Source organism: Anolis sagrei, chromosome Y (genome assembly GCF_037176765.1).
Source record: "Anolis sagrei isolate rAnoSag1 chromosome Y, rAnoSag1.mat, whole genome shotgun sequence".
In the NCBI taxonomy this organism is placed as follows: Eukaryota; Metazoa; Chordata; class Lepidosauria; order Squamata; family Dactyloidae; genus Anolis; species Anolis sagrei.
The window spans coordinates 65,017,504-65,043,841 of NC_090035.1; the positions used below are offsets into that span (position 1 = coordinate 65,017,504).

At 40.8% G+C, this 26,338-nt stretch overlaps 2 protein-coding genes across 2 annotated transcripts in view; both read left to right on the top strand.

The window, feature by feature from the left end:
* The first annotated feature begins 4 nt into the window (after nt 1-4).
* LOC137095214 (B-cell receptor CD22-like) lies at nt 5-19,395 on the top strand. Its single transcript, XM_067461613.1, has 9 exons — nt 5-36; nt 1,790-2,077; nt 4,232-4,504; nt 7,890-8,153; nt 9,871-10,269; nt 12,487-12,783; nt 16,639-16,906; nt 17,027-17,081; nt 19,189-19,395. Exons 2-8 carry the CDS (start codon nt 1,810-1,812, stop codon nt 17,070-17,072), a joined length of 1,815 nt encoding a protein of 604 aa, XP_067317714.1. The 5' UTR covers nt 5-36; nt 1,790-1,809; the 3' UTR covers nt 17,073-17,081; nt 19,189-19,395.
* Nucleotides 19,396-19,978: 583 nt separating this feature from the next.
* The window catches only part of LOC137095361 (B-cell receptor CD22-like), a 30,400-nt gene continuing 24,040 nt past the window's right edge, over nt 19,979-26,338 (top strand). The window contains exons 1-2 of the mRNA XM_067461954.1: nt 19,979-20,033; nt 24,262-24,319. Coding sequence (XP_067318055.1) covers nt 24,271-24,319 — 49 coding nt within the window. The 5' untranslated portion in view covers nt 19,979-20,033; nt 24,262-24,270. The remainder of the gene's footprint in view (nt 20,034-24,261; nt 24,320-26,338) is intronic.

The following is a 26,338-nucleotide window of genomic DNA, read 5'->3' on the forward strand; positions in this document are numbered from 1 at the left end:
ATATTTTGTACCGGAGTGCAAAAATTCATGTTAGAGGTAAACATTTTGCAGATTTGGTTTTTTTTTTTTTTGGCATCTTATATATGAAGATGACAAAATCTGGTCCATTCTTAAACTTGTTTTTGTATACTCAGCACACAGGATCTTCCTAAGTCCTAAGACCTTCATAACATTTTATTTTGGGACAGTTGTTGGTACATGCCTTCAAGTCAATTTTGGCTTATGTCAGGCACTAATAAGAGACCTCCAGTACCGCCAGTCACCAATTGCCTTGCATAGATACTGCAAACTCATGACTGTGGCTTCTTTGACCCAATCCATTTTGGAACAGTCTCCCTCTTTTCCCACTTCATTCCACTATGATCTTTTCTGATTATTTCATGATATTTCATGATATACCCATGATATACTCATTCATTTGTTTTTTTAACAGTCCATGGAATCTGCAGAATTAATTTGAAGCATCACTTTTCAGATCCCCCCACCCCACGTCAGGAGTGACCTGCGAAACAGCAAGTTGCTTCTGGTGTGAGAGAATTGGCTGTCTGCAAGGACGTTGCCCAGGGGATGCCTGGATTTTTTTTGTTTACCATCCTTGTAGGAGGCATCTCTCATGTCCCCACATGGGGAGCTGGAGCTGGCAGAGGGAGCTCAATCGTATTCTCCCCGCATTCGAACCTGCGACCTGTCAGTTTTCAGTCCTGTCGGCACAAGGGGTTAAAGGGAAAATTTCCTGACCAATGTTATGCATAAATGTGATTGGAATCCTATTTTTAATGCATGCATAAATTACTCTACAGAAATAGAACATCGGTTATGCAATAAGATCACAAGAGTTGTACAGCACAATCACATGATTCTACATGTGGAGAATTATATAACCTCAATGAAGGATCTCAGCAAATGTATTAAAAAGTAACTATTGAGGTCATTCAGTCATTCTAAATCAATGGTTCCCAACGTGTGGTCCCTGGACCACCAGTGGTCCACAAGAACAAAAATATGGTCAGCAGCCTCACCATTATTGCACCGTTGCCTCGAAACTATGTGGCAACGAGAGCAACTGGTCTTGCAAAACCCTCTTATAGTGCCAAGGCAATGGGGATGTCAGGATGACTACCCACAGAAGATCACTATTACCACATCAGCTCTAGATTATTAAATATGGTTTTTTGTGGGTGAGCAGATGGTGACTACTGGATGGCATATGTTCTTTATCAGAAAATAGAGCTGATGTGGTCCATCCAATGCAATTTCCTGAGTCAGCACCCCAAATAACCAAATTAGATCTAAAGTTGACCAAAAACTGATTCATAATCCTTTTGGTACTAATGTTGGAGAGTAGTCCCTGGTCAAGTGGTCCCTGGTCAAAAAAAGGTTGGGGAACCACTGTTCTAATTTTTTTTTGTCGTGTCAGGAGAGACTTGAGAAACTGCAAGTCGCTCTGGTGTGAGAGAATTGGCCATCTGCAAGGACGTTGCCCAGGGGACGCCCGAATGATTTGATGTTTTATCATCCTTGTGGGAGGCTTCTCTCATGTCCCCGCATGAGGAGCTGGAGCTGGTATAGGGAGCTCATCTGCCTCTCCCCGGATTCGAACCTGCGACCTGTCAATCTTCAGTCCTGCTGGCATAGGGGTTTAATCCACTGCGCCACCGGGGGCTCCTTGTTCTAAATTGAGGCCATACTAAGAAGTCATGTAGAACAGCCCCAAATTTACCAAATGTTTCATTTTCTCACTTTCCCCAAAACATGTACCAATATTCTCCCTTTTATCTTCTGGATTCAGAGACCCCACCAGAACCCAAGATGGAAGCTAGAGGCATGGAAACCCAAGGATTGTGGAAGATGATGGTGATCTGTTCAGTTTCTTACCATTGCCCCGACGAGCCAATTATGTTGATTCTTCATGGCTTAGAGAAGCACCATCAAGACTGGAACAATGTAAACAGGACAATCCAGACAATAGTGAGTTTTGAACCAACATGGGAAGATGAGGGGAAAAAGGTGATATGCTTGCTGACTAACAAGGATGGGTCACACAAATCCAAGACAACGTTGGAGCTGGATGTGAAACGTGAGTGTGATGTGGGTGTGATATTTTGAATGGGATTAACTGAAAAGATAGTGGCTGAAATCATGCTGTTGTGTAAATGCACATATTTCTGGGTTATATGTATGTATGTGTTCCTTTGGACAGGGCATAAAGAACTATTGAATTACCTCAATATCTGTGTAGATTTTACTACCATTGGCCATGGTATATTTTGCTGGACTACTTCTGTGGCGGGGGTAGATGTAGGGACAGGGGATACAGTGATATTTTCCGTTTATTTGATTCATAAAGTGGCATTGGAGCATTTCTACTGGATCAGAAGGGGATTGTGTGTGTAGAGGGGTGTTCTTCTAAGATTTGAAGTTCCCCCTGTGCCTATCAATTTTTATATTTTAAATATAGATTTTATGTGAAGCTGAGATAATCAGAAGATCTGGGATTAGGTTTCAGTCATCTGTTGATGACACTGAACTCTATTTTTTCATGCCATCTGTTGATCAATATAGATGTAAGGGGAGGGGGAGTAGGATAATATCCCCAACTGGCTTATCTCAGAGGTATAGATCCCACCAATCAACAACAAGTTCACAACTTAAGCCCATGTTTCTATTCACCCAACCAAACTATGAAATGTAAGAAAAGTAAGGAGAACAGTTAAGGCCGGGCTTTAGCACAGCAGGTTAATTACCAGCTGCAGTAAATCTTGCCAGACAAATGATTGAGAGTTCAAAGTCTGGATCAAGGTGAGCTCCTGACCTTCAGCCCAGCTTCCTGCCCAACTAGCAGATCGAAAACAGAAATGTGAGTAGATAAATAGGTACTGTTTTAAAGTGGGGAGGTATTTAGGCACAGCAATTCTATCAAAAAGGAGGAAGTTTACAAACAAAAATGCTTGTCAGCAGGGAAGATGGAGCAACAGCACCTCCCTGTGGCTGGAACTGAGCACAGCATCCAAGTTGCCGAAAGATGGGAAAAGCCTATATATACCTCTATCTATGTTGTCTGTCTTCTCATTGTATAATCGGCATTGAATGTTTGATGTATATGTGTTTATTTATTTATTTATTTATTTATTTATTTATTTACAGTATTTCTACTTCACCCTTCTCTCCCTGCAGGGTACTCAGGGCGGATTACAATACACATAGGCATGACAATCGTTCAATGCCATAGACATACAACACATATAGACAGACACAGAGGCAAGTTAACATTCCAGCTTTCCAGCTTTGTGAGGGTATGCTCGATTACGGCCACAGGGGGACCTGTCGCTTCACTGTCCACTTGTGACACCGAGTCCTTGATGGAATACTTCCTCATTCTTATGCACTCTTTTGGAAGGTTTTATGGTGTCGTAAATTAGTTAAATTAGCCTCCACGCATTAAGCGGTACATAAATTTACTATTTGACAGATGCAACTGTCTTTTGGGCTGCATAGGTCAACAGCAAGCTAGATTATTAATGGTTGGGAGCTCACTCCATCCCGGGTTGGTTTCGAAATCATGATTTCTTGGTCAATAACGATTTAATGCAGCTGGCTACTAACTAGCTGTGCCACAGCCCAGTGCTGTGTGTTCTGTGATTCGCTCTGTCCCCTTTGGGATGAGAAGGGAGGACTCTAAATACTGTAAATAAATAAATAAACAAATAGTATATTGTGAGAAGCAGATGACTCGATCAAGTGTGCACTAAAAGTACTGTATGGTTTAATCTCAGTTGGGTCAGGCTGTTATGAAACAGTGATTGGATTTTATGGTGAGGATAAGAGCCAAGGAGTCAAGACTGATTAATAACAAAAGACAAGTTCCGTTGTTAGGACCAAGCAATAAAGTCAGTCCTAAATGGAATTGCACTACTCCTGAAAGTTTGGGATTTCATAGTTCTTGACCCAGTCTTGTAACTTGAAGTCTTGGGGGATCTAGGCTTTTTCTATTACCTTCTGGTTTGTCAGCTCTTATCATTCCTGGATATGGATAGTGGGAGCACAGTGATAGCATGAGATGAAGACTAGTGCAAAATATGTTAATTAAATACATTTCAAATATTAATTTACATAGATTTTTCTCTATTTTATTTACTGGTTCTTAAGCATGTTTCCACATGTACATATATTCACTGTGATACTGTTATGATCTATATACTCCCTAAAGAAATGCATTGATTTGGTTTTCCAGATAGTCCCCTGGGTGTCCAGCTTGTTCTTCTAAATGATCTACCCATAAAGGAAGGAGATAATGTCAGACTGAACTGCTCCGTGAGCAGAAGTCTACCTGATGACAACTGGTACAACTGGGCCAAGTCAGATTCCCATACTGTGGAACTTAGGTACAGTGGTCCAAAACTACTCACCTTCCTTGCATCACCTGGACCAGCAACTTCTTATGAATGTGAAGCATGCAACTGGCTTGGCTGTAATTCATCTCAAGCAGTCACTGTGGATGTTCACTGTGAGTAATGCAATTTAGTTCTTGGATACTTATTACCACTGGCAGTTAGAGCATGTTAATGGCAGAGGCAAATATTTTATGGGGGTGCATCAATAGGTGGAATTTTACATCAGAGAGACTTCCTAAGATGTATAATAAAGGCAGTTCTAGTAAATGTTGGAAATGGGATGACAATGTCGGGACATTTTATCATATGTGGATGTCTTACAGAAAGACCTGGAAATATTGGACTCCCCGATGAGGCTGGAATAAATGGTTAATGTTAAATTCACAATGAGACCAGAACTTTATTTGTTGAGAATGCTGCATGGCCATCTTGAAAGAACATCTGGAAGATTATTACAACATATGATAACTGCAGCAATAATTGCTTCTGCTCAGAGATGGAAGGAACCAGTTACTCCAACTCAAGAGGAATGGCTGATGAAGATCTGTGAACTAGCTGAGATGGACAAACTGACTATGCCAATTAAAGAGAAACCTCTGATCTAATTCAGAAAGATTGGGACTTGTTTATTACCTTTTGACAACAACTATGGGGACAATTATTCATTGTAGGATTTATGAATGAGACGAATGGTAACAAATGTAGAAGCATGGTCAAGGGTGGAGAATAATAGGAATAATAAGAGATAAAAACCATCAGACAATGAGTGTGAGGTTCATAGAAGTATTTTCTTGTTTGTTTGTTCACTTAGTTTGTGTGTGTATATGTGTGTTGCTGTGTGTTTTGTTTCTGTTTTTGTGTTTTGATGGGGTTAGTAGTAGTATGTGTTGGAGCTGTTTGTAATTTGTAATGTAGATTTCAAAGTATGTATGTATGTGTGTTTAAAATGCAATGCTATGTGCCGAGAGTATTCCTGTGTGGAAAGAGTTAACTGTATCATGGAGGGAACGGCATTCCTAGAGAGGTCATAAATCAAAGTGTATAGAACAATGGATGCAGTGTTGTGCGTTGTACGTCATACGTCACTCTGGAATGCAGGAGGTGTGGACTAGTGCTGATAACAGCGTGTTCTGTGTGCTCGCGATGTAGCTACCAGATGGAGAGGAAGCAGTTTTACGATGTGCTAATGTTTATAGTTGTAAATAAAGTAGTTTATAGCCTTAAGGTGACTGTGATCATGTTCCCTTGCCTTGCTGTGCTGCCGATGTCACTGACAGTTTGTAGAATGTAGCTGTGAAGCTTTTGTATTATATATCACAAATTCTTGCTTATTATTGCCATTCTATAATGTTCTTTCTTTTTCAAATAAAAACATTACCTGTATTTTCTGGTGTATAAAGCAACTGAGAAGTATAAGATGATCCCCAAATTTTCCAGTTAAAACATAGGGTTTGGGATATACTCACCTTATAAGACTACCCCTCTTCCAACGCACACCAAATACAAATTTTAAAACATCAGATTTGATTCCAATATGGTAATTTTCCTATTGCCGTACCTTCTTCTCTGCCTCTCAGATCTGTCAAATGTTCCCCTGTGCCACTTCACTGCAGTCCTCAGGAGTGAGATCTGAGAGGCATAGAAGAAGGTATGGTAATAGGATACAAGGGCAGGCCACACAGGTGAAAGAGGCCTGTTTTTCTGGGGACAGTGCCGCTCTATCTCTTTTTGCCATACCCCAGGCATCCCGGATGGTGGCAGCTTGTTCCGCCCTTCACTTATACCTTCCCGGTGAGGCGCCCCCTCATCGGTCATCGGGACCATGTTAAATTACTTCTTTTTGTGAATCCTGGTGAGTGGATTTTCTTCTACCATACTTGTTCAGCACCGGCCTTGCTGCTTTCATACGGTCACTGCATATGGTGGGGATCTAGCTACAGCTGTTTTTCAGCATCTGATCTATAAGACGACACCTGCATATAAGACAACTCCCAACTTTTGAGAATTTTTTTGGGTTAAAAAGTAGTCTTGTACGCCAGAAAATACAGTAAACAAGTAAAGCCAAGACCGGTTTATTAAAAAACATACAGGATAATCTTATCAGTGCTATCAGAAGTTCAGGTTGATCTAACAAGTGAACATTCATCAAGATTATTGTATGCTGCAGACATCTTTATTTCCATCTGATAAAGCCACCCCTGATTGTCCAATGGCTTAGGAACCATAGCACAGTCACTGAAAAGCAGAACACATGGATTTTTTAAAATAGTGAATGTATTTTGATTGCTGAAAAGTAAATATACTACAGTTCACTGTAGTGTATGTACCAGCAGTTCCAAACTGACCTTGGAGATTAAGATAGTCTGGGGAGGTGATGCTTTTGGTTCCGCCTTCTTCCCAGGTGCGACCAGAGGCGGCCCTAGGTAATTTTCAATTGTAAGTAAACAGTATTTTGGCGCCCCCCCCCAACCAATCATTGATATATATTTTCTGTTTATCGTGGGAGTTCTGTGTGCCATATTTGGTTCAATTCCATCATTGGTGGAGTTGATAATGCTCTTTGATTGTAGGTGAACTATACATCTCAGTAACTACAACTCGCATATGTCAAGGGCTAGGCGAGGCTCAAGGGCTTGGCTCCTTCAGGAAGAGGATCACCCAGCAGCGAGGCAAGGAAGCCGAGGCTCCCGCCGGACTGCTAGAGCTGTTGTGAGCTGAGGGGGTGCTCCTTAAGTGGTGGTCGAGGGGCATTTACAGAGGTGCCTCTGTGCCCCTGGCAAAAAAAAGTGTTCTGCGACTGCTTACTTTGCGTAATGGATGAGCCGCCCCTGGGTGCGACTGGTGGGAACAAGAGACAGGGCCTTCTCAGTAGTGGCCCCTCAGCTGTGGAAATCCCTCTCCAGCAACATTAGATTAGCCCCCCCCCCCCGGCCTCCAGAAGGCAAGTGAAAACCTGGCTTTGGTATCAAGCTTTTGGAGAATAGTGCAGTGCAATAACAGATATGGAATATGTACAATGCCTATGGAATGGCCTTGGACTACAATTATGGATGGCATGGTTTTAATATTGAATGTAATGTTTTTAAATGCTTAATATGTATTAATTTAATTTTAATTTTAGTGTTATTGGAATTGTATGTGTTCTAAGGCATTGGATAATTGCCTATATGTAAGCTACCTTTAGTCCTCTTTGGGGTAGAGAAAGGCAGGGTATAAATAGGGCAAATAAATAAATAACCCTCAAGAACTAATGAAAGAAAGACCTCTCCTCAAATTAATGGAATTTGTTTGTACTTTGTAAGCACTGAAAGAGTGAATTGTGAGAAAGAGAGGCAGCAAATGGTGGGTGGTGGTGGTGGTGGGGAAGTATACATTATTATTTTGACCTTACAGCAATGAAATCATCCTGGATCACATGTCTTAATTATATGTTTCTTTGTCATTTAGTTGATTCCATATGAAAGTGTCTCATTTTGATGTTTTGTTTTTGACCTACAGTTGCCCCCAAGGAGGTAAACATTTGGAAAGGAGCACCAGAGTATATTATTGAAGGCAGTGTTGTACAGCTGAGGTGTCAAGTGGGAATGGCAAACCCACGTAATTTTACCTATACCTGGTACCATGAAGGGCAACAGCTGAATGCTTCTGATGAAATACTCATCTTTCCAGAAATCGCTTTTCAACAGTTTGGCAATTACTGGTGTGAAGTCAGTAACAGTGTGGGCACGGACATCTCACCTAGAGTCCTGCTTGATGTTATTTGTGAGTCAGAAACAGAGAGCTGCTAGAATGGGCAGATGATAAAATTTAAGATCCCAATTTTGCTCTAACTCAGGAGGGCCAAGTGTAAAGGAAGTTGAGACCATGACCTACTGATTCCTTTAGCAGCAGTACTGTTGTTCCTGGTATAACAAGAAGGGATGTAATATCAGTTTGGGGTTTTAGCTCAAAGACAGTCATTTTCCATTTTTGGAAGTTAACATAGGCAAATGGAGCAAAGGGGATAGGTTCAGCACCTTGGATAGTTCACTTCAGGAATACAGTTAGGAACACATTTTCCATTTTTGGAAGTTAACATAGGTACATAGTAAAGGTAAAGGTTTCCCACTGACATGAAGTCCAGTCGTGTCCGACTCTGGGGTGTGGTGCTCACCTCCATTTCTAAGCCGAAGAGCCGGCGTTGTCCGTAAACACCTCCAAGGTCATGTGGCCGGAATTACTGCATGGAGCGCTGTTACCTTCCCGCCGGAGCAGGGCTCAACATAGATACATGGAGCAAGGGAATAGGTTCAGCACCTTGGATAGCTCACTTCAGCTTGCTTTAAAATTTAGGGCCAATGTTTTCCATTTTTGGAAGTTAACATAGGTACACGGAACAAGGAAATAGGTTCAGCACTTGGATAGCTCACTTCAGGTTGGTTAAATTTTATGACCTCATCAGGCGAGGTAAATTTTGGTGGCCACACCAGTTCCTTTTTAGTTTTGTGATGGGCCCTACTGGCTCCCATTCCATGATGTGCAGCTACTTCCAGCAGGGCTCCATCAGAAAACTAAATGCCACTGTAACGGCAACATGGGAGGCTTCCCGTGTTATATTGGGATCTATGGGGGGAAGCCAGGCAATGCGGGGATGGGGTGATGAGTTCCACATACCCAGAAGGCACCCCCAGATCCTGCAAGATGTGTGGTGATTCCAGCGGCACATATGATAAGGTCCATAGTGTAGACCCATTGCTGGCTAACATAAATACTCTAAATCCCATCAAGGCACCAGATCCTGTCTGATCATGGAAGCCAAGCAGTATCAGCCCTGCTTAGTAACTGGATGGGAGACCACTAATGAATAGCAGGTGCCATCGGCTACATTTTAGAAGGAGGAACTGCCAGAACCCCCTCTGAGTATTTGCTGCATAAGAAAACTCTTTGAAATTCATAGGGTTTCCATAAATCACTAGGCACCTTGAAGGCAAATCCTCATATAACACAATGTCATGAGCACCAATGTCTGTTTTTGTATTCTTCCAATTATTATTATCCGGAACATCTTGGTTCAGATTCAGTCAGCTACAACGAAGTCTTGATTCAACTCAAACATTTGCCAAATCTATCAAAGTCAATCTGGACAAAGTTTAGTTTCAGAATTTATTTAAATCTGAGGTACACTCTCACTAAGAGTGTAAGAAGGAATGTGAAGAAAGCAAGAAACTGTAGGAAGACATAGAACTTGCAAGAAACACAAGATAAACCTCTAGCCTGAAAAAAAAAAGATTCAAATACACCTATCAGGAATGGTGACCTATTTTGGAGGTGGACAATATGTAGCCTCTCCAGGTCTAAATGGTTGATTGTTCACAGATATCAAAATAATGCACCAGGTGGCAACTGAGTGGTAGTTGTACAAAGAATGGAAGTCCAGAGAGTTATATGTGGAAAGGGAAAGTAATCTACTTGCTTCTGACCATTCATTTCTTTATTTCAGGTGACCAGTGTTACAAAACGACATTGAGCATAAAACTCAATTCTCGTGCTTCCTGGAAAGGATCCTGTGTATGGATTCCATGCTATATCAATGAAACTCCTCATACTGTCATTTCTATTTCTGTACTGTGGCATTTTGAACCTGATATTTTGGAGGACGATAATGATCACCTGTTATATGACAGCTCCAAAACACCAATGGACCAGGTGAACCTAACATCTTCACGCTTTCAGGGGAGAGTACACTTTATAGGGAATCTTACCCTTGCGAATTGCAGCTTGATGATTACCCAGCTCCAGACAAAGGACAGTGGCACATACCATGCAAGAGTACTTGCTTCAATTACAAGCTATCCTTGGCCACTCAAAAGATTTATGATTGTTCCAGTAAATGTTACAGGTAAGAGCACGGTAGGGCTGTTACGATTTTCTCACATTGCATATAAGAGTTGCTTTTCAGTCATGACCCTCAGATTTTCCTTTCACAGTATTATCCTGAAACTCGATGTTCACAAATTTCAGAACAGAACTATGCCAGGTTGATATTGCAAACAGATAATTATTTCCTTCCACTTTGATGTTTAGAGAAAAGAGTAAATCCTATAATAATAATAATAATAATAATAATAATAATAATAATAAATACTGTCAGCTGCAAAAGGCCACTCTACTCAAATCTGCACACATTATTCACCAATATATCACACTTAGGAAGTGTCTGACATGTGATACAATACAACAGCCAGCATAGTGATCTTGTTTGCTGTGTACTAATCTTGTTGTGTATTAAATAACAACAACAACAACAACAACAACAACAACAACAACAACAATTATTTATACCTCGCCACCATCTCCCCTAAGGTGACTCGGAGTGGCTAACATGAGGCTAAGGCCAAGAATTACAATACAGCAAAGTAAAATACAGCAAACAGATAATAAACATCAAAGTAATATGTAAACAATAACAGATATACAATAAACAACACAAAATAAAATGGTGGAGAAATAAAACCACAGGGGGCGGGCCAAATGCACAGAATAAAATTGATAAACCCCTGGGTGAAATAAGTAAATGGAGTAGTGCGTGTCTGAGGGGAGAACTCAGAAGGAGCAAACAATGGGGTTAACCTTCACTAATGGATGAGAGAAAGTGCATCAATATGACAGATCTGTATTGGGGCAGACATGGTATGGGGGTATGTGTTCATTTGTCAAAGGCAAACCATAAGAGCCAGGTTTTTAGGCCTTTCTTAAAGGCTGCCGGGGTGGAGGCTTGCCTAATCTCACTAGGTAGCGAGTTCCAAAACCAAGGGGCCACAGCGGAGAAGGCTGTCTCCCTCGTCCCCAAAAGCTGTGCTTGTGATGGATGTGGGAGAGAGAAGGAGGGTCTCCCCAGTGGATCGAAGAGATCGTGCAGGTTCATAGAAGGAAATGCGGTTGTGAAGGTAGGTGGGTCCCAAACCATTCAGGGCTTTGTAGGTGATAACCTGCACCTTGAATTGGGACTGGAAAATGAATCCTATTCCTAACAGATCTTAAGAAATCACAAGGTGTGTGCATGTGTTTGTGTGGAGCTCCCAAATCATCTAAAGTGGAAAGAATTGTCTTCAATGGCTATTAGTACCATAAGCATAGGATGCCCATGGTAGGCTCTGCTGACCCGTTTTGAGTTCTCTAGAGCTCCAGAGTGTTACAGTGTGCCACCATAGCTGCCATTTTAGATGATTCAAAATGATAATGTGACCAATTCCATCTCATTTCAGTCCATGCTGTGAATCTGTTTTGGTGGCTTTGTCAGGATGGAGAGCTACTCTCAACAGCATGATGCAGTCCCTTCAAGGGTACTTCAAGTTTGTGTGTGTGTTGGTGTCTTGAGGATTCAGGGTCCAAAAGGACCCCTCCCAAAGGGGTCCATGTGCTTTTCATGCTACCCTTACTTTATTTGGAATGTAATAAGAGAATAATGGATGCTAAAAGTATGACCAAGCATGACAGCAAGAAAGTAACCTTGTTTCCAGTCCTGAGAGAATAATGGGTAATAACAACAATAATGTTTCAGAATAAATGAACAAAATAAAATTACATCTTCCCTGCAACTTTTCCTAGTAAATATAGTATTTGTTTTGGCAACACTAATGTATCCGGTGAACTGCTGAACTTGCTGACCAAAAGGTCACCCGTTTGAATCTGGGGAGTGGGGTGAGCTCCCACTGTTAGGCCCAGCTTCTGTCAACCAAGCAGTTAAAACATGCAAGTGTGAGTTGATTAATAGATAGCACTCCGGCGGGAAAGTGATGGTGCTCCATGCAGACATGTCAGCCACATGACCTTGGAGGTGTCTAAGGACAACGCCAGCTCTTTGGCTTAGAAATGGAGATTAGCACCACCTCCCAGAGTCGGACACGACTGGACTTAATGTCAGGGGAAAACCTTTACCTTTACTACTATATCAGAATATGCCAAAAGACAAGGCTAGATATTATGAAATGTTGACCTTGAGGTAAACACTTTTTTATTGTGGACAGAATTCAGGAGAAGTCTTTGTAAAATAGATAATTTCTTTCTTCATTCTCCTCCAAAACATTGACTTTTATTTTTCCTTCTCTGGGTGCAGAAACACTTCCAGAACCCAAGATAGAAACTGTGCCGGTGAAAATTGAAGAACGGAAGACAGCTAAAGTGATCTGTTCGGCACCTTACCATTGTCCAGAGGAGAATATGACTTTGACTCTCAGTGGCTTGGAGGAAGATCGTTTGTCTTCACAAGACACAACCATTGAAAATGGAGTGATCCGCACAGTGTTGAATTTTGAACCCAGTTTTGGGGACCATGGGAGAGTGCTGAAATGTCTTCTAAAGAGTGAGACTGGGTCACAGAGATCCAGGAATACGATGAAGCTAGATGTGCAATGTAAGTAAACAGTGGAGAAGAAACCCATCCAGCCTGAGTCCCTTGTTGGCCTTCATATATTGTTGGGCTGTAACTCACATCATTTTTCATCATTAGCTCTTCTGGCTCCAGTGTCTGGAAGGTCCAGAACAACAACATTTGGAGAGTTGCAGTTTCCTTATACTTGAATTAGACACATTGTGAATAGGAATAAGTACTAGGCTTGAGCCCAGATCCATTTTTAGCCATTCCCTTCAGCCAATCTGGCTTCTTTGGTTTGATCCGGTATCTGTAACGACAAGGGCCCAACCATCATGGATTCCCATCTATACCGGGACCACATGGCAGTCGATCATGGCTCCTCCCCATTCAGAATCACAGTTGAATATTTTGGAGTTTCCTTTATTTTCCTGGCTATTTTTATTTAGTAGGACTGACTGGGAGTTGGGGACCTGCGGGATGGTGGATGGGGTGCACACACATGCATTTGGGGGCTTGGAGAGCCACACTTTTAGCTTTTTTTCCTCCTTCCCTTCCTCTCCATAAGGTGTGGTATCTTAACTCAGATGCTTTTTTAAATCCAGGTCCCCTCCCCCCACCACCATAATGGGCTGGATAGGGTGCTTTCTTAACTCCATTGCTGAAGCCCAGGCTCACTTGAAGGGAAAAAAGGAAAAGCTCCGAGAGGAAAGGGGAATACCAACCTTTATTTGCTCCATAATGCCAGCATTCTCATGTTTGACAGTTGGTCTTGTACCATTTCCAAATAAATTTTCTTTCTAAGTCTTTCTACTTCCCCATTTTAATTTTCTTAACTCACTTCCTTATTTCCTCTATTGTTTGTTTTGTGAGAGGGCCTTCTTTGCCATTTATTTTGTAGTGTTCTTACGATATATTCATCATCTTTTATCATCAATGTATATACTGCTTTTGCTAATCAGACTTATTGCTGCTATTCAAACTGGCACTTTAAGGATTATATATTAATATAATAAGTTATAGTATTAATATATTACTGATGTGCTATGTGTATATAATATATTGTATACACATATAATATAGATAATAATATTATAATGTAATACAATATAATACTAATAATAATACAAGAATTATTTATTTTATATTACATATTATATTACTAATAATATTACAGTATAGTGGTATAGTACAGTATAGTTATATATAATACTAATATGATGTTGTGCTAATAATATAATATATTGTATATACATATAATATTGATATTATTATAATGTAATACGATATAATACTAATAATAATACAATATAATAATGATATATTTCATATTGCATGCAATATTACTAATAATATTACAGTATAGTGGTGTAGTACAATATGGGAATGTATGTTACTAATATTGTGCTATCCTAATAATATAATATGTTGTATTTACATATAATTTGTAAGCCACTCTAAGTCCCCTTCAGGGTGAGAAGGCAGCATATAAATGTCATAAATAAATAAATAAATTGACTCCAGCAATACATGGAGGGAGAGTTGCCAGATGTTCAAGCTGGGTTTAGAAAAGGCAGATGAACGAGAGACCAGATTGCCAATATCCGCTGGATAATGGAGAAAGGCAGGGAGTTTCAGAAAAACATCTACTTCTGCTTCATTGACTATTCTAAAGCCTTTGACTGTGTGGATCATAATAAATTGTGGCAAGTTCTTGGTGGGATGGGCATCCCAAGCCACCTTGTCTCTCTCCTGAGGAATCTGTACAAGGACCAAGTAGCAACAGTCAGAACTGACCACGGAACAACAGACTGGTTCAAGATTGGGAAAGGCATACGGCAAGGCTGCATCCTCTCACCCAACCTCTTTAACTTGTATGCAGAACACATCATGCGATGTGCGGGGCTGGATGAATGCAAAGCTGGGGTGAAAATTGCTGGAAGAAACATTAACAACCTCAGATATGCAGATGACACCACTCTGATGGCCGAAAGCGAGGAGGAGCTGAGGAGCCTTCTAAACAAGGTGAAAGAAGAAAGCGCAAAAGCCGGGTTGCAGCTAAATGTCAAAAAAACCAAGATTATGGCAACAAGAATGATTGACAACTGGAAAATAGAGGGAGAAACCGTGGAGGCCGTGACAGACTTTGTATTTCTAGGTGCAAAGATTACTGCAGATGCAGACTGTAGCCAGGAAATCAGAAGACGCTTACTTCTTGGGAGGAGAGCAATGTCCAGTCTCGATAAAATAGTGAAGAGTAGAGACATCAGACTGGCAACAAAGATCCGCCTAGTCAAAGCCATGGTATTCCTTGTAGTAACCTACGGATGTGAGAGCTGGACCTTAGGGAAGGCTGAGCGAAGGAAGATCGATGCTTTTGAGCTGTGGTGTTGGAGGAAAGTGCTGAGAGTACCTTGGACTGCGAGAAGATCCAACCAGTCCATCCTCCAGGAAATAAAGCCCGACTGCTCACTGGAGGGAAAGATACTAGAGACAAAGTTGAAGTACTTTGGCCACATCATGAGGAGACAGGAAAGCCTAGAGAAGACAATTATGCTGGGGAAAGTAGAAGGCAAAAGGAAGAGGGGCCGACCAAGGGCAAGATGGATGGATGGCATCCTTGAAGTGACTGGACTGACCTTGAGGGAGCTGGGGGTGGTAACGGCCGACAGGGAGCTCTGGCGTAGGCTGGTCCATGAGGTCACGAGGAGTCGGAGACGACTGAACGAATGAACAACAACATCAACTTGTCCCATTTGACTCAATGCTGAATTCAAATCTCCATTTAGAAATGTGAAACTTTTCAGGATAACTTGAAATTTACAAAGTGGCGAGCCAGGCTTTAAACCAGCCGCTGCAGAAAATCTTGATGATCGAAAGGTTGACAGTTCAAGCCTGGGTTGGGGTGGGCTCCCAACCCTCAGCTCAGCTTCTGCTCACCTAGCAGTTTGAAAACAGTAATTGAGTAGATAAATAGGTACTGCTTTGGTGGGGAGGTAATAAAAAGGCACCCATATGGACATGCTAGAGATTTGATCATAAGAGCATCTAAAGACAACAAAGCTCCTTGGCATGGAAGATGGAGAGACAGCACCCCCCGTGGCCGGAGATGCATAGCCTCCAGATGCCGGAGATGGAAAAAGATGGGAAACATTTACTTCTGATTATGTACTGTCTGTCTTTGTTCATTATATCACAGCATTGAATGTTTGCTGAATATGTGTACTGTAATCCTCCCTGAGTCACCCCGGGAAGACAGGGTGGAATATAAATAAAGTATATTATTATATTATATTTGTGAGCCATGCAGCAGAGGATCACAGACCCAGCTGGTCTTGTCAGCCATCTGGTCACCATCTGATGAATAGCCATCTAGATTTCAGACCCTCTGAGAAAATGTTCTTGGACATCTGGGTGAATACAACCAGAGCCATCTCTTGCATTCCAAATCCCAGAACACTGCTACTCTTTCCTGTCTGCCCAAGGTCCCATCAATACCCTTTAAGGAAAAAATATGCATTCATTCAGACTTGGCAGTTCCAAATATGATGCAGAGAGGGTGCCTTTAATTCTCTCTCGCTAAATATCACTTGCCCAAAGCTGATATATGAATTTCAGGAGAGGCCTATGTAGGTGATGGGATAAAATATGCATGTTGCTTAGGGATGTAAACAACATCCTTGACAAGAAAAGATGTTTTAACACACCAAGGCAACTATAAAAAAAGATGGTCAACTTTCACTAAGGTTTTGCCCCAGGTGAGAGCAAAAAGACCAGCACCTTTCTAATTTGATATGGCTTGCAGGTGTGGCTTTTCATTGTTCATGTGTTCTAGGATTTTCCGTGTCCTTGGACAATGGCTCTTTGATATATTCTTTTTCTTCCTCTTACCTGTAGACGCTCCCAGGGGTGTAATAGCTTTGCCTGAAACCAAAGATGTAGTCATGATGGGCCAGTCCCTTCAGCTGAGATGTGAAGTGGAAAAGGCTAACCCCCAGGAACTGACTTATGCATGGTATAAAAAAGAGCAAGAGCTGGTTTCGGAAGGTGTTTCGTTGATCATAAGCAAAGCAAGCAGAAAGCACAGTGGCATTTACCATTGCAATGCAACCAATAAGATGGGCACATCAAGATCTTCAGAGATTGAATTAAGTTATTTCTGCAGGTAAGAAAATGGGAAAATAACCTCATCCCAAAAGGGTTTGCAAGTTTTATTCTCTCCTCTCTCTCTCTGCTTTGCACCAATAGACCAAAATGACAAAGAGTTCCATTTTCTTCTTCCTAGCTCATCACAGCCCAAAGACTGCTACCTTAAAGTGTGGAGCCAATAGTGCCTAGTGGTAAGCTGGAAGAGCTAGCCTGCATGAATGGAAGTTTTTGTTTGTTTGTGTGTTATATTATGTGAGTAGAGCATAATACAGGGCAATGTTTTTCCTGATCTTAAAAGGCAGCTTTCAAACAATGCTATGACCACTTACTAGCCAGGAGCAAAAAATGTGGACAGAGACAACACTGAACTGCTTTTCTGAAGTCAGGAAAAAAAATGTTTATATTGTTCCCCAAATGTGAATGGCATCCTGCTTTAGGCACTTGTCTTTTGAGAGTAACTTTGAATCCTGGTTTGGGAAAAATGAAAGATATATATAAAATGAAGGATGGATTAATGAACTTATCAGTTGACAACCATTTGTGTACATTGTGTGGCGTATGTAAAATAAACCACGTGTAGTTCACATTTGATCAGCCCACACACTACCTTGCCAGAGAAAGAAAATATGCCAAGCAGGTGAACAGTAAAGAACAAGTAGTTTACTCTTCTTAATTCAGAACAACATATATGTACAATGTGATCAGTTGCATCAACTCACATAATGTCCTTTTTATGAGAGAATTAAAATAGTATTTCCTTGTCCATGTGGATAAACTCCTTCAGCAGCTCATGAAACAACCTCTTTCTCTTTCTGTTTCCCTCTTCAAACTGTCTCTTTCTAAGCACCTGCATAGCTCAAGCCTGAACAAAAATGTAACAGTATCCAAAAGTCCCAGGCTCACCATCTCCCCAGGCATAACCCAATCAGCCTCATGCATCTTATTTTACAGTTGACACACACACACATTAGCTGATTCCTTGCATGCTCCAACACACCCCATCTACTAAACTCTAGTTACACTTCTCTCTCTCTCTCTCTCTCTCTGTTTGTGTGTGTGTATAAAAATCAGATTTACTTCATGGCATTAATGAGGACTGTCTTCCCAGGTCACCAACCTGTGGTGCTCCGAACCAAACACTACAACATAATATGGATTTTCTCTCTGGGCAGCTTTTCTAACATATTTAAATACTATGTAAGATACTATAGTATCAGGAAGAGAGGAACAAAACAAAGCCTTCTCTCATTGCCAATTACCTGGTAGGATGGTGGCCATGGCCATGCCCATGATTACAACAACAACTGGAAATTGCGATCCAACAGCAATGGATCCGGGAGCCAATTTTCTGTTCCTGGGATTTCATTCAGGGTGACATAGGACCCATTTATACAGAGCAAATAACTTGAGCTGGGGGTGGTGTACTCTGTGGTATCCAAATGACACATAAAGCTAATTCCTGGCAACTCTGTTTAAGGCAGTCTTGTTCTGCATTAATATCCACATGGGGACTGCTTCAGTGCTTCCCTTACTTTGAGACAGTGTAAACAGTTGGACTAGTTCCAATTCAGAGCTCGATGCTGCTGCTTAAATGCTCTTCCCGCCTTCCCTGGGCATTCAAGTTAGGCTGGCACTTTTGCAAGCATTGTAAAAGTCAATGAGTAAAGAGCAGGAGCATTTTGGAGTTCTGTGGCCAGTGCCACCACTATGACAGCAAAAAGATGACAATGGAAAGGGTGGCTATCCAGCAAGACAAAATCGAGTGGATTCCCTACTGCAGAAGCATAGAGGTGGTGAATGCAAATATCCTCCCACTCTGGATCAGCCCTAGGGTATTAGCTCATGTAGGTGTGCCCATAGACACTCAAAAATGTCAAAGAAACAGAATTGGAAGCGTAATTCTTATGCTTTTGAAACCCATAGTATCCTTTAAAAATCAGATAAGTAGAACAAAGTGGAACTGAAACAACTGGAAGATTTTATGGCTAGGAAAGATTTAGAGGAGTCAAGGGTCCCTAAAACAGACTTGGGAGCCATCTGCATCCCCATGACCACACTTTGTTTACTATTGCTTCTCCAGCAACCTATTCCCAAAGTGAATTGCCTCTTCTGGAGGGCCAGAAAAAAATGGGAATTCAAAGAGGATGAAGTAGTCGAGAACAACAAAGATGGTCATTGGAGACTTCATAGGGTTGTCCTTTGCCAACCCCTTTCCTTGTGCTTGCTTAATGTTATGGCTAGTTGATATTTATAAAGCTTCTTTCTTCCCACCTTTCATGGAAAATATGGACCTTGGAGACTTACTTTCAGAAGGCTCAATGTATAGAAGAAAGCAGCATATCAGGGCCTCTAAGCAGATTCTGGACGTTTCCGATGGGAGGATTCAGAAGAAGCCCAAGAGGAAAAGGAAGGAGAACCAAAACATTCTTCACACCAGATTGATTCTTCCTTTCCTTACATTTTCATGTCAAAGTTACTTTGTTTCCATTGCTTATTATCAATTCATTAAAGTTTGTGTGCTTTAAAAAATGAAACGAGAAGTAATATTTCTGCATTGATGCAGGTGGTATGATGGTAAAAACAGAACTAAGTGAAAACATAATTTCATAAAAGAAATTATCTACCTCTTTTCAGGTGTAAACTCTATCACTGGAATTCTGCAGGTGTATACTCATGTGCAAGTTCCCCTATAGAAGCAGTTAGACATTTTTGTCTGAAATCTCCATATTCAGAAATTAAATTTTGCTAGGCAACCCCAATCAGGGATTTCTTTATTGCTGTGCAGAATTTCCCCAAGGAAGAATATAAAATATACATCTTGATGGGGCAAGATATACATCATGAAGAAGAAGAGGAAGAGGAGGGAGAAGAGGAAGGAGAGAAATGAAAATCAAAATAAAAAACAAGATATTTAGATGTGTGACTGTGGCCACCAAAAGTCTGTCCCTAAAAGATTTTTGCCTGCAAATCATGCAAATTACTTCAGGGCCAGTAATTCTCCACCTTCCTCTTCTTGTGCACATATTTTGAGCTTTAAAAAGGGAACTGCTGTCTGATGCTTTCATTTAACAATACACCAAATCAGAGATTTCTTCATATTCAACTTGATAGCAAGGCAGTTTCCTAAATTCTGGCATTTAAAGGTAAGGTGGCATTTTCTACTATGGACAGGCTGGCTTTTCCATTCCAAACTTTGTTTTTATCAGAGAGCAAAACTATGCAGTCAAGCTCAAAACCAACTTCTATGTATATCACGGACTGCCAAAAAGAAAAAAAAATGAGTCAAGGAGCAAATCTCCCTAGAAGCCCAAGTAATCAAATCTGGGCTTTCACCTTTTGGATATATCATGAGAAAACATGCCTCCTTAGAAAAGATAGTGATGCTTAATAAGATTGAATATAAATTAAAAAAAATAAAAAAACTTTTTTTATATGCACCGCTCCATCTCCCCTAGGGGACTCAGGGCTGTTTCCACAGACAAACATGAAACATATAGAGTAGCCATTAAAATATAAAGGCTGTAGGAAAAGAGAAAGACCACATTACAGATAGATTGGTCCAATCCATTTGCAGGATCTGAGAGGGCTGTTGATGATAGGGATAAAGGAAATAACTCTGTATATTCCATGCAGATGTATCAGCATTTTGGTTTTGTGCATAGATAGAGAAAGAATGATATATTGATAAATAAATAGATTTTGACTTGCTTAAAGTCAACCATAAGCAATGCAGCTCCTTGTTAGGTCACAGCCTAAAGGACATGACATGAAAAAGAAGAAAAAAATGAGTAGCACTGTTTATTTATTTATTTATTTATTTCGGTTGCTTCTACCCTGCCCTTTTCACCGGGGGGGGGGGGGGGGGGGGCCCTCAGGGCGGCTTACAAAAGCAAGGCACAATTCGATGCCCGCATTACATAACAGCAAAGGACAATAACATAAGTTAACAAAACAGCAATTTTAGCAATAACAACAATTAACAGAAAACAATAATTATTATCGGCAAAAACAACCATAAAACCAGTAAAAGCAATCAAAGCAATAAAACCAATACAAACCTCATTGATGGTCAGCGTTTCACAGTCTCATAGTTTAAGTTCCAATTTCCACAAATTGTCGGTCCTATCCATCTGGTTTCCATATCTAATTGTCAGGATGCCCAAAGGCCTGGTCCCACAACCACGTCTTTACCTTTCTCTGGAAGGCAAGGAGGGATGTTGATGCCCTGATTTTGTTACAGGAAAACTGAATCTTCTAGCAGGCCACCATTCCTATGTGTGTGTCCCGAAAACAAATCCTCTTGCTTCAATGAGACTCAATAAGTTAGTTTGGTTTCAGTCCCAGTGTAGTTATTCTGCTAGTTTTAAGATGATTGTATATTCTTGCATGTAGTAATGGAGTTGGGTACATAAAGATGATGAAGGGGACACCATCATTGTTTTGTGTTGTGCTACTTTTGAATGTTAAGCCATCTTAAATTAGGAGACAATCATAGAATCATAGAATCAAAGAGTTGGAAAAGACCTCATGGGCCATCCAGTCCAACCCCCTGCCAAGAAGCAGGAATATTGCATTCAAATCACCCCTTACAGATGGCCATCCAGCTTCTGTTTAAAAGCTTCCAAAGAAGGAGCCTCCACCACACTCCGGGGCAGAGAGTTCCACTGCTGAACGGCTCTCACAGTCAGGAAGTTCTTCCTCATGTTCAGATGGCATCTCCTTTCTTGTAGTTTGAAGCCATTGTTCCACGCCCTAGTCTCCAAGGAAGCAGAAAACAAGCTTGCTCCCTCCTCCCTGTGGCTTCCTCTCACATATTTATATATGGCTATTATATCTCCTCTCAGCCTTCTCTTCTTCAGGCTAAACATGCCCAGCTCCTTAAGCCGCTCCTCATAGGGCTTGTTCTCCAGACCCTTGATCATTTTAGTTGCCCTCCTCTGGACACATTCCAGCTTGTCAATATCTCTCTTGAATTGTGGTGCTCAGAATTGGACACAATATTCCAGGTGTGGTCTAACCAAGGTGGAATAGAGGGGTAGCATTACTTCCCTAGATCTAGACACTATGCTCCTATTGATGCAGGCCAAAATCCCATTGGCTTTTTTTGCTGCCACATCACATTGTTGGCTCATGTTTAACTTGTTGTCCATGAGGACTCCAAGATCTTTTTCACATGTACTGCTCTTGAGCCCCCATTCTGTATCTTTGCATTTCATTTTTTCTGCCTAAGTGGAGTATCTTGCATTTGTCACTGTTGAACTTCATTTTGTTAGTTTTGGCCCATCTCTCTAATGTGTCAAGATCGTTTTGAATCCTGCTCCTGTTGTCTGGAGTATTGTCTATCCTTCCCAATTTGGTGTCATCTGCAAACTTGATTCCATGCAGTTGTATCAGCATTTTGGTTTTGTGCATAGATAGAAAGAAAGATAGATAGATAAATAAATAGATTTTGACTTGCTTAAAGTCAATCACAAGCAATGCAGCTCCTTGTTAGGTCACAGCCTAAAGGAAATGACAAGAAAAAGAAGAAAAACAATAAGTAGCACTGTTTACTGTTACAAGGAAAACTGAATTTTCTAGCAGGCCACCATTCCTATGTGTGTCCACTGAAAACAAATCTTGGTTCAGTGAAACTCAATAAGTTAGTTTGGTTTCAGTCCCAGTGTAGTCATTCTGCTAGTTTTAAGATGATTGTATATTCTTGTGTGTAGTGATAGAGTTGGGTACATAAAGATGATGAAGGGAACACCATCATTGTTTTGTGTTGTGCTATTTTTGAATGTTAAGCCATCTTAAATTAGGAGATAATTGGATATTCTTGTTTCTGGTGATGGAGTTTGGTATGCTTTGTGTACTGTCATGGAGTCTAACTATTTATCAATCATTCAAAGAACTACTGCTTGGTGCTTCTACTAGCAAAAGTTCCTTTTGGGCACCACACCCCTCTTTGCTCTCTTATTCACATCACTTTGTATGGAAATCAGTTTTACCAAAAATACCTCAGCCTGAACCACAGAGACCTAGCCAGGCTTGACTTTGCTGAAACAGATGTACTGCTTGGTGCCTCTACAAGATGGTGAAAAGGGAAGTTAATGTGACAGATATAGGACCTTTATGCTCCTGGCTTTTTTTTACTTGAATAGCTTCACAACTTGTAGGTTTCCACAGAATTTGCCAAGAAGGGTTTGTACTACACTCAGAAAAGGCGCTATCTGGTTAATCCCTCAAGCTCACCTCTAGCTACATCACAGTTTACATTTCTTGAAAGACATACATTTTTATTAATTTTTTTGGAGACTCCATCCATGATTTGCAGGACAAGGAGTACCCGGTGGTGTAATGGGTTAAACCCTGTGCTTGCAGGGCTGCTGACCAAAAGTTCAGTGGTTTGAAGCCAGTGAGTGGGGTGAGCTCCCATCTGTCAGCTCCAGCTTCTCATGCGGGGACATGAGTGAAGCCTCACACAGGATAGTAAAACATCCGGGCGTTCCCTGGGCAACATTCTTGCAGACCGACAATTCTCTCACATGAGACACAACTTACAGTTTTTCAAGAAACTCCTGACATGGAAAAAAATGCAGGACAATGTGGCAATTCTATTCTTAGCCTTGTCAAGGTGTAGTGGTCTTGCTGTTGTCTCTTTGGGTGAATATTCTCAATATTCCTAGTGTAATGCAAACTTGGTGTGGTCCTCACACACCAATCTCTCCATCAAAAAGTGTAAGTTTTTTGCCGTGTCCTGAAGATGAATTTCCAAATTTGGAAGGCTGACTTGTGTGAACCACTATAACTTGCCTTTTTTTGTGGACAATGTAATATAAGAGTATCAGCATGCAATAAGTACTAAACAGGAATATTTACACACAAAAATACCTTTTTATTCTGTACTGGAAATTATTTTCATGATTAATTTTTGTGTGTTTCTATAAATATGCAAGCTTTTAAATAACCTTTTTTTTGCATGGAGCGTTAAACGTTGGGAACATTGGATGGCCTGCTTGCTTCTTTGTGAGCAAACAGCGTGTTGTTTATAGTCTGCATTGTTTGAGGGCCAAGCTTCACAAAATAAAGAGACACCAGAGACTTCTTAAAAAATAAATTGTGCAAGCACGACAAACATGACTCATTTTCCTAATTGATCCAATCTGCCAACCCTAGTTTGTACCCTAATAATTGATCTATGCTTCAGAATTGCATTTACTATTAAAATTCGTTTGACTCAGAAGCAGTTCTGCTTACCCCCCAACTCCTGCTGACTATATACCTGTGATCCATAAAGCACATTCCAACAATTTGGTGGTAATCTCTTATGTGATAGGTAATGACATAAATATAAGTCAAAGGTTTTAATCATTTTTCTCTTTTCCCCAGGTTTGGCTCATGCATGGATGTATAATGTGGTGCTTCCTTTGGATGTTCTTCTTTGAGGGTAATTCCCCCACTACAGTCTATGTGTGTGTCAGAAAAAGTAATTTTGGTTACTGATGTAGTTATTTTAAGCTCACAGACCACTTCAGTTTACATGCAACCTTTGAGAACCAGCATGGTGTAATGTTTAGAGTAGGGGTCCTCAAACTTTTCAAACAGAGGGCCAGGACACAGTCTCTCAAATTGTTGGAGGGCCAGATTATAATTTGAAGAAAAAAAAGAATGAATTCCTATGCACACTGCACATATCTTATTTGTAGTGCAAAAAACACTTACAAACAATACAATAATTAAAATGAAGAACAATTCTAACAAATATAAACTTGTTAGTATTTCAGTGGTACGTGTAGGTATGCTTTTGGCTGATGAGATAGGATTGTTGTTGTTGTGTGCTCTCAAGACTTAGGTTGACCATGAGCAAGGGCCAGGTAAATCACCTTGGAGGGCTGTATTCGGCCCTCTGGCCTTAGTTTGAGGACCCCTGGTTTAGAGCATTGGGCTATGATGCTGAATTCCTTCTTGACCTTGGGTAAACCACACTCAGCCTTGAAGTAAGGCAATGGCAAAGTAAATCATGACAATAAAACCCTGTAGTAGGTTTACCTTTGCATTGCCATAGGTTGGAAATTAATCGAAGGCACACAACAACAATAGTCTCAGACATTGAGATCATCCCAAGCATTAATGGTAGAATAAGAACAGGAAAATCTGGTGCTTTTGCTTTCCCTGGCATAACCATGTTTTTAAAAAATCTCAAACTTTTGGAACCCCAGATATGAAGGGGATTACAATCCCTGGGTTCCCGAGCCTTGTTCTGTTTGGTATTCAAACCAGCTGTCTCCGCAGATTCTAAGTCAGAGGAAAGCCCAAGTTTTGCCAAATCTACGCTAATCTAAATGGTCAGAGTATATGTGGCCTGAAGCAGCATGGCTTGTCCATGGTTATCCAGTGGGGTTCCATGGCCAAGCAAAAATATGAATCTGCTTCTCCCATAGTTCTAGTGCAACACTCAAGCTAGTACACTATGCTAGCTCTCAAAATGTTAGCTAATACTTAAATATGAGCTGAACCAAAATTGTTCTTGTCTGAAATAGTGAAATTCTAGAGATACATCTATTCCCAGAACAGAAAGGAGCATGCCTAGGTACTGCAGATAAGTAATGTTGCAGGTGGAAGAAAACATCTAGCAGTTCTAATAAAGCATTAACATAGAGGTAAAATATATGTGAGAAAATTTAATTCCAGACTTTTAAGAATTGCACATTCAAAGAGGCTTCCACAGACAGGTGAAAGAAAACCTTATGTTTGGATTGCTCTGAGTTTTCTGGGCTGTATGGGCATGTTCCAGAAGAGTTCTTTCCCAACGTTTCACCCACATCTATGGCAGGCATCCTCACATATAAAAACCCCACTTGCCTAGTTTCCAACACACCTCACAACCTCTGAGGATGCCTCATAGATGTGGGCAAAACGTCAGGAGAAAATGCTTCTGGAACATACCCATACAGCTTGGAAAACTCACAGAAACCCAGTGATTCCGGCCATGAAAGCCTTTGGCAACCTCATATTTCTTCTAATCTAAATACAAGAGCAAAAATGAAGGATCAAGAAACCTGTCTGAAAAGTACTTCCCACCTCTCCAGGATAATTTCTGCAAAGAATGATTAATCGGGTTTATTTGCCAGCCAGTCATACAGGGTCACAATTTGAGAAAATAAAAAAAACTGAAAACATCAATGAGAGGGAAATTTTAAGAAGAAAGAGGAATATCAAAACAAAAGCAGATGCTTGAAGACATAATCTGATGCAGCTCTGAGGAATTGTTCATTCATACTTCTTTGGATTTTAAACCTTTTGCGTGTGACAACACCTTCCAACTTCAGGGCAATATGGGGAGCAGGCTTCAGGGCAATATGGGGAGCAGGACTGATATAAGTGTGCTCTTTTGTTTTCCTTAATTCTTTTGCTAAAAATGGTTAGCTAAGTGGAACATATTTTTGAAGATAAGATTGTAAAGATA